This window comes from Bubalus bubalis, chromosome 8, assembly GCF_019923935.1.
Source record: "Bubalus bubalis isolate 160015118507 breed Murrah chromosome 8, NDDB_SH_1, whole genome shotgun sequence".
NCBI classification, from domain to species: Eukaryota; Metazoa; Chordata; class Mammalia; order Artiodactyla; family Bovidae; genus Bubalus; species Bubalus bubalis.
This window is the reverse complement of record NC_059164.1, coordinates 113,148,482-113,155,935: the sequence shown is the minus strand read 5'-3', so window position 1 is coordinate 113,155,935 and position 7,454 is coordinate 113,148,482. Positions and strand designations below refer to the sequence as shown.

Here is a 7,454-nt window from a genome sequence, read left to right as displayed (position 1 = left end):
AGCGCAGAACGCTGGACTGCGCATCCTTCCAGACTACAAGACCCACAATGCTCCGGGCGGCGGCGGCGGGGAAGGAGGGGGTGCCTCCAGGTGTCTGCGACCTCGCCACCTCCCTCCCGGAAGTGCCCGAGGGTCCGCTATGGAGCTGGCGGAGCTGGGCGGTGAGTCCCTGCGCCTTGGCCGCACCACCCCGCTGCCCCAGCAGCTGGCCCTGCTGGCCCCGCCCCTGGATCTCCCGCGCCCGCCAGCCACTCGGGGTGTGGGGGCGGGCGGCGGGAAGATGCGAAGGGTGGTGGAGGATGGAGGTGGGGAGGGCAAAGTCTTGGGTTCCCGGGAGAGATCAGGGGTCTTGCAGCAGGCTGGGTTTGGAGAGGTTTCCCAGGGGAGGCGCGGGGTCGGGACGCCTCGGGTGGGGTTTAAGTGACCGGGGGGGCCGAGTTGCAGGGGGGGAGGCTAGGGTTGGAGGTGGGAACCCTCGGAGGTTCCAGTTTGCCAAAGGGAAGCAGTTTGACATTTGGCGTGGGGAAGCCTTGGGAAGCCGTCCTGTGCTGCGGGTGGGGGTTGGCTGAATGGTAAGGGGGCGGTGTGCGTGTGTGTAGAGACCTTTTTTCTTCCCCCTTGGAGAAACTTTAGCGATGGAGCGGTATTAATAGATAGGCTTTGCCGTGAAATAGGCAAAGGAGTAGATAAACTTTGAGATGACCTAAATGGGAAGAATAGGTAAGCTTTGGGTGGTTTGGTGGGGGCTGAATTTAAGGGAGAGGTTGCTTAGAAGGTCAAAGCTCTGACTTCGGAATAGGGTTTGGGTGAATTGCGGAACTGCTTAAAGACCTGAAATTTAGGTTACAGAAAATTAGGACTTGTGATTTGGTGTTGGGAAGGGGTATGTGGGGCAAGTTTGGGGTGGCCAGGTGTCAGAGCAGTGTTATGTCCCAGGGTAGGGCTGGGATAACTGGGCGGAATGAGGACTGTGGGAGAGTTGTGGTGGGGTAGGGTCAGGGGCCCCCTGAAATTCAGAGGGCTCTTGGCGGGTGAGCCAGCCCCTCATGGGTTCTTTGTGCCTCTCCAGCTCGGTAGCGCGGCAGGCAAGGCAGGTGCCATGGCCCTGATTGAAGGGGTAGGTGATGAGGTGACCATCCTTTTCTCGGTGCTTGCCTGCCTTCTGGTGCTGGCTCTCGCCTGGGTCTCAACGCACACTGCCGAGGGCGCCGATCCACTGCCCCAGCCATCAGGGACCCCAACACCAACGCAGCCCAGCGAAGCCATGGCGGTCACGGACAGCATCAGAGGGGAGGCCCCAGGAGCTGAGACCCCCGGCCTGAGACACCGAGGTCAGGCAGCACCACCAGAACCCGGTGTGGGGCTTGCAGCAACGCCGCCACCTCCAGACTCCCCCCAGGAGCCCCTGGTACTTCGACTGAAATTCCTCAACGACTCTGAGCAGGTGGCCAGAGTCTGGCCCCACGACACCATTGGCTCCCTGAAAAGGTAAGCCGGGAGGATGACAGGAAGGAAGTGCTAAAGAGTGGGACGGGGATGATCACAGTCCTAGAAGGGCCAGCAGAGATCCGGGAGATCCTCTTATAGATGAGGAAACTGAGGGCCCTGGTCACACACTGTATGACCCCCACCCCCACCCCCACAACACACCGTGGAGGCCAGAGGTGAGGGTAGGAGAGTTGTTCCCAACCAGGGGCCAGGAGTGCCTGAGACCCGCTCTATTACCCAGGTCCCTCTCTCCTCAGGACCCAGTTTCCCGGCCGGGAACAGCACGTGCGACTCATCTACCAAGGGCAGCTACTGGGAGACGACACCCAGACCCTGGGCAGCCTTCACCTCCCTCCCAACTGTGTCCTCCACTGCCACGTGTCCACACGGGTGGGTCCCCCCCTCCCGCCCTGCCCGCCAGGGTCCGAGCCAGGCCCCTCCGGGCTGGAAGTAGGCAGCCTGCTGCTGCCCCTTCTCCTGCTGCTGCTGCTTCTGCTCTGGTACTGCCAGATCCAGTACCGGCCCTTCTTTCCCCTGACCGCCACTCTGGGTCTGGCCGGCTTCACCCTGCTCCTCAGCCTCCTGGCCTTTGCCATGTACCGCCCGTAGTGCCTCCGCGGGCTCTTGGCTACGCCGCCGGCCCCTCGGGACCTTGCTCGCAACGACAAGGTGGGAGCTGCTGTCTGCCCAGGCCCGCCTCTCCGACCTGTCTCTTCCCGCTACCCTGGAGCCCAGCGCTGCGAGGCAGAGCACTCCGGGGGTCGGCGGAGGCCCCTCCCTGTGACCTTCATGGCTCTGGGCCACCTCCCCGGGCAGCTGGCCCTCAGCGCCCCCTGACAGTGGGCTACTCCGGGTCAGACAGCTGCTGTCGCTGCCTTGGCCCTGGACAGAGCCGGGCCACGCCCCTGGGCCCTTAGGGCTCAGGCTGAGGACCTGGGCACCTCTTAGTCCCGGATCGCTCCTTGGCTGGTTTGGGGACCCGAGGACTGGGAAGGGCTGGAGAAGGGGAGTCGGGATGGGTGGAGGGAGCTTTCTGGAACACGTGCAGATTAAATAACTGTGAAGTTTTTACTCTTGGCCTAGTGTCTGCGTGTGTGGGTCGCGGGGGAGGGGGGCTGCGGGGCGCTCTCCCCTACTGGGAGAAAAGGGGTGGGCCAGACGCTTCGCTCTGCCCTGCCCGCCCAGGCCAACCGCTGCCGACTCCCCTCTGCACCCCAATCTCAGCCCCCAGCCCTTTGGCCCCGCCCCGGCCCCGCCCCAGCCCTTTGGCCCCGCCCCAGCCCGGCGCCGCGCGCGCGCAGCTTCCCGGAAGAAAGGGGCGGGGCACGCGGCGCCCTGGCGCGCGGGGCCTGCCGGGAGCCACGTCTTTGCTCCGGAGGACTTACTTGGCGCGGCGATTGGCGTCCGGGCCGCGCGGTTCGGGGGCTGCCGGGAAGATGGAGGACTCGGTGGCCCCCTGATGAGGAGGCCGCGGGGGGAGCCCGGCTCCCGGGCCCCGAGACCGACTGAGGGAGCGACCTGCGCGGGGCCTGGGGAGTCATGTAGGGGTGGCGCCTGCGGGGCGGGCCGCGGGGAAGGGCGGCGGGAGTTGGTGTTGGCGACCAAGACCACGGTCTCCTGGCATTCCCCCCGGGCCGTGGGTGGGGGGGTGTGTGTCGGGGGGGGCCCCTGACACCGCCGACTCCGCGCCGTAGCGCAGGCCGCGCCCGCGGGCTCCACGGGCGCCCTCCGAGGTGGGCCCTGCGTTCTCGTTTCACAGGCGAGAAGGCTTGGGCAGGGAGACTGAAGCCACTTGTCCAAGGTCACGCAGCTGGTAAGTGGGAGCGCCCAGCATGGAACCCAGGACCGCGGAGCCCGCGCTCCACCCTCCGGTACCACCGCCGCCTCCTGCGGGAGGGGGAGGTGGTCGGGGGTGGGGGGGAGCGTATCTGTAGGGCGAGCTGGGCTCCAGGCTGGGCGCGACCACTAACCAGATTCGGGACCTCGGGGCTTGCCTTAACCCCCTCGCCTCCCTGGGCCTTGGTCTCTCCACCTGTGAAATCGAGATAGTACCAGCCCCTGCCTGCCTCCTCACGGGCGTGTCAGAGGAGGATCGGAGGAGATGATGCATGTGGAATTGCTCTGTAAAAATTCCTCCGTGAGAACTCTGAAGGATTCCGATTGCTCTCGCAAAGGTTGGAAGGAGTCAGAGAGGGGCGGGTTGGGGAAGAGGACCAGAGCAGTCACAAGGGTGAAGAGAGTCCGGGTTGCTCTGACCCCAGACTCCTCTGAATGGGGAGCGAGGTGAGGAATAGAGAGTTGGTCTTTCTCCCCTCTGGAGAATACCTCACTCCCTTTTTTGGGCCACCCCTCAGGGTCTCCAACACCCAACTCCATGCTTCGAGTCCTGCTCTCTGCCCAGGCCTCCAGTGCTCGTCTGTCTGGCTTGCTGCTGCTCCCACCAGTACAGCCCTGCTGTCTGGGACCCAGCAAATGGGGAGACCACCGGCCTCCTGGAGGAGGCCCCCATGCAGGCCCTGTGCAGGGATTGCAGCGGCTTCTGGAACAGGCGAGGAGCCCTGGGGAGCTGCTGCGCTGGCTGGGGCAGAACCCCACCAAAGTGCGTGCCCACCACTACCCTGTGGCGCTTCGTCGTCTGAGCCAGCTCTTGGGGTCTCTGCCGCAGCCCCCTCCTGTGGAGCAGGCCACGCTGCAGGACTTGAGTCAGCTCATCATCCGAAACTGCCCCTCCTTTGACATTCACACCATCCACGTGTGTCTGCACCTTGCAGCCTTACTGGGTGAGGACGGTGTCTATGGGTGGGTGGGTGTTAATGGAAGGATAGAGAAACCGTAGCAGACCCACCTGAGATCACTGACAGACCCCACCTCAAGCTTTGCCAGGAACGGCACACTTGCTGAGTGATGCCACACTTGCTGCTGCTCTGCAGTATCCATGACAGTCATCACGAGTCAAGCAGCATGAGTCGCAGCTTAAGTTAGGATGCCACCCCTTTTTTATTGTTGTTTAGTCGCTAAGTCATGTCTGGCTCTTCTGCGATCCCATGAACCATAGCCCGCCAGGTCCTCTGTCCATGGGATTCTCCAGGCAAGAATACTGGAGCGGGTTGCCATTTCCTTCTCTAGGGGATCTTCCGGACCCAGGGATCAAACCTGTGCACTGCCAGGTGGATTCTTTACCACTGGGCCACCAGGTCTCTTCTAATACAGTGCTCTAGGGAGCCACTGCGATTTATCACCATTGGCAAGAGAAGAGATCTTAAACTGCCTTCTTTGTATAAGGCCTTCCCCACAGACGGCTGTGATACCTTTATTCACGTGGTAGTTCCCATTTCTCTGGTGTTTCCACGTGCTCTGTAGCAGAACTTCCAGCCCAGAAAACAGAGATGAGAAGGACTGAGGATTCACTAACTAAAACTGCAGGATTGCAGCAGAGCAGAGCAGCTCCTTCCCTGCCTCCTTTGACCCTCTGCCTCTCAGGCTTCCCATCAGATGGGCCCCTGATGTGCGCCCTGGAGCAGGAGCGAAGGTTCCGCCTCCCTCCGAAGCCACCGCCCCCTCTGCCGCCTATCCTTCGAGGTGGGCAAAGGTTGGAAGCCGCTCTAAGCTGTCCCCGTTTCCAGCGGCGTCCTCAGCAGCACCTCATCCGCAGCCTGGCAGGTGCCAGAGGCGGGGACAGGAGATGGGGGCGGGGGCGGGGGTGGAGGCAAGCAGTATCTGCTGGAATCTCACCCGGGTCTGGCCTGAGGGTCCAGCGTGATAAGCTGTTCTTCACAGAGGCCAGGCCCGAGGAACTGACTCCCCACGTGATGGTGCTCCTGGCCCAGCACTTGGCCCGCCACCGGTTGAGGGAGCCCCAACTTCTGGAAGCCATTGCCCACTTCCTGGTGGTTCAGGAAGCCCAGCTCAATAGCAAGGTGGGATTGCCTCTCACCTTCCCCAGCTCCTCTCCTAGTGGTCCTCAGACACCCCAGCAGGCCTAGCCCCCCCACCCCCACCTTGTCCACTTGATTGGCTGCTGCTTCCTGCAGCAGACCACCTACCTAGGCTCTCTGGCCTCTCCCCTGGGGTACCATCTTGGCTCACTCCCCGACTGGCTTGTCCAACTCCCCACCAGGTACACCTGGTTCTCTGCACTTTTCCAAACATGCTTAGCCACTGTCTTAGCTTGGTCGATCCCACCCCACCAAGTCTTCAGGGCCAGAACCCATAGCAATGTCTCTGCTTGTTTGGAGACTGACCACATGGGGCTTGAGCAGTGCTTATGCTATTGAGCATCTGTGCTGTAGAGGGACTGTCCTGCCTTTCCAGTGACTGATGTCATCAGCTTGCAGGCCAAGTCTCCCTGAGGTTCAGCTTGTAAAGAAGACAGGAGAATCTTCCCCCTGGGTGATGGGCTGCTCTTTGACCCACAGGTGGTACAGAAGTTGGTCCTGCCCTTTGGGCGGCTGAACTACGTGCCTCTGGAGCAGCAGTTTATGCCCTGCCTTGAGAGGATCCTGGCTCGGGAAGCAGGGGTGGCCCCCCTGGCAACTGTCAACATATTGATGTCACTGTGTCAGCTGCAGTGCCTGCCCTTCCAAGCCCTGCACTTTGTCTTTTCCCCTGGTTTCATCAACCACATCAGTGGTGCGCAGACTTGGGGGGCTGGCTGTATCCTGGAGGGCCGGGGGGCTGGGGAAAGCAGGTGAGGGTCTGCACCCCAGTAAGCCTCGTTCTGCTTTCCCCACAGGCACCCCTCATGCCCTGATCATGCGGCGCTACCTCTCCCTGCTAGACACGGCGGTAGAGCTGGAGCTCCCAGGATATCGGGGCGCCCGCCTTCCCCGAAGGCAGCAAGTGCCCATCTTCCCCCAGCCACTCATCACTGACCGCGCCCGCTGCAAGTACAGGTGGGTGGGCAGCTGGGGGAGGGAAGGGGTTGGCTGGCAAGGAGCACCCGGGTAGATAGGCCTGGGGGACCCTGAGCTGTCTATGCTGCTGCACTCTGGGTCACCAGAAAGCTAAGCCCCAAAGGCCATTTCCCAGCCTGGGTGTGGAAGTAGGTGGGACCAAGCTAAAAAGAGTACCCTGGGGGTCCTTCTGAGCCGGGCTTCTCTTCTCTCAGTCACAAGGACATAGTAGCAGAGGGGCTGCGCCAGCTGCTGGGGGAGGAGAAATACCGGCAGGACCTGACCGTGCCTCCAGGCTACAGCACAGGTGAGCTCCGGGTGGGCCGGCGAGCCCCCGGGAAGCAGAGCCTCCGCCGGAAGCCAGTGGCTCTTTCTCTCCCGGCCCCGCAGACTTCCTGCTGTGTGTCAGCAGCTGCGGCTCGGTGCTGCCCGTGAGAGCCCAGGACCCCTTCCTGCCGTACCCTCCCAGGTCCTGTCCCCGCGCCACCCGGGACCCTGCCCAAAGGTAAGGCAGGAGCCTGGGAGAGCCTCCCTGGCCCCCGCGCATAGCGACTGAGCCGCAGTCCCTTCCTCTCCAGGGTGGTGCTGATGCTGCGGGAGCGCTGGCACTTCTGTCGGGACGGCCGGGTGCTGCTGGGCTCCCGAGCCCTGAGGGAGAGGCACCTGGGCCTAATGGGGTATCAGCTCCTGCCGGTGAGGCCCCGCCCCCAGCCCCACCCCACGCCCCGCCCCTCCACGCCCCCACTAGGACCTGGCGGCCAGCTCCCCAGCCCCCAGGGATGACGAACTCTGTCCTCCGCCCCGCAGCTACCCTTTGAAGAACTGGAGTCCCAGAGAGGCCTGCCCCAGCTCAAGAGCTACCTGAGGCAGAAGCTCCAGGCCCTGGGCCTCCGCTGGGGACCTGAAGGGGGGTGAGGGGTGCACACAGGCTCAGGATGGCCCCCTCGTTGGGGTGGACAATTTGCACTTTGCTTCCCTTTGCTTTGACTTGTCATTAAAGTCCCTCTCCTTCCCCATCGCCCGTTTTGTTTCTGGGACAGTTGGGCTGGGTTCCCCCACGTGTTTCCCATTCAC

At 62.9% G+C, this 7,454-nt stretch overlaps 2 protein-coding genes across 13 annotated transcripts; both read left to right on the top strand.

Moving 5' to 3' along the window:
* Positions 1-2,559, top strand: TMUB1 (transmembrane and ubiquitin like domain containing 1). 2 transcript variants are annotated; one of them, XM_006077669.4, is made up of 3 exons: positions 1-161; positions 1,070-1,488; positions 1,746-2,559. In XM_006077669.4, the coding sequence occupies exons 1-3, from the start codon at positions 48-50 to the stop codon at positions 2,095-2,097; spliced, it is 885 nt and encodes a 294-aa protein (XP_006077731.1). In that variant the 5' UTR covers positions 1-47; the 3' UTR covers positions 2,098-2,559. The 2 variants fall into 2 exon arrangements, with proteins under 2 accessions (XP_006077731.1, XP_006077732.1); XM_006077670.4 differs by lacking the exon at positions 1-161 and adding an exon at positions 480-720.
* Positions 2,560-2,802: 243 nt separating this feature from the next.
* On the top strand, positions 2,803-7,396 carry FASTK (Fas activated serine/threonine kinase). Of its 11 annotated transcripts, none has more exons than XM_025291832.3 (12): positions 2,803-3,029; positions 3,248-3,301; positions 3,843-4,036; positions 4,154-4,268; positions 4,849-5,148; positions 5,266-5,405; positions 5,904-6,117; positions 6,221-6,380; positions 6,596-6,687; positions 6,771-6,885; positions 6,959-7,073; positions 7,188-7,396. In XM_025291832.3, the coding sequence occupies exons 1-12, from the start codon at positions 2,948-2,950 to the stop codon at positions 7,293-7,295; spliced, it is 1,689 nt and encodes a 562-aa protein (XP_025147617.3). In that variant the 5' UTR covers positions 2,803-2,947; the 3' UTR covers positions 7,296-7,396. The 11 variants fall into 11 exon arrangements, with proteins under 11 accessions (XP_025147617.3, XP_044803006.2, XP_025147614.3 ...); XM_006077676.4 differs by having other exon boundaries at positions 2,805-3,029; positions 4,969-5,148; XM_044947071.2 differs by lacking the exon at positions 4,849-5,148.
* Positions 7,397-7,454: the final 58 nt, after the last annotated feature.

Bases quoted from the DNA above. Each gene is read 5' to 3' on its own strand.
- TMUB1 (XM_006077669.4), top strand. From the start codon at position 48: ATGCTCCGGGCGGCGGCGGCGGGGAAGGAGGGGGTGCCTCCAGGTGTC. The intron at 162-1,069 runs GTGAGTCCCTGC...GTGCCTCTCCAG, and splicing joins GGAGCTGGCGGAGCTGGGCG to CTCGGTAGCGCGGCAGGCAA. The intron at 1,489-1,745 runs GTAAGCCGGGAG...CTCTCTCCTCAG, and splicing joins ACCATTGGCTCCCTGAAAAG to GACCCAGTTTCCCGGCCGGG.
- FASTK (XM_025291829.3), top strand. From the start codon at position 2,948: ATGAGGAGGCCGCGGGGGGAGCCCGGCTCCCGGGCCCCGAGACCGACT. The intron at 6,118-6,220 runs GTGCGCAGACTT...CTTTCCCCACAG, and splicing joins TTTCATCAACCACATCAGTG to GCACCCCTCATGCCCTGATC. The intron at 7,074-7,187 runs GTGAGGCCCCGC...TCCGCCCCGCAG, and splicing joins TGGGGTATCAGCTCCTGCCG to CTACCCTTTGAAGAACTGGA.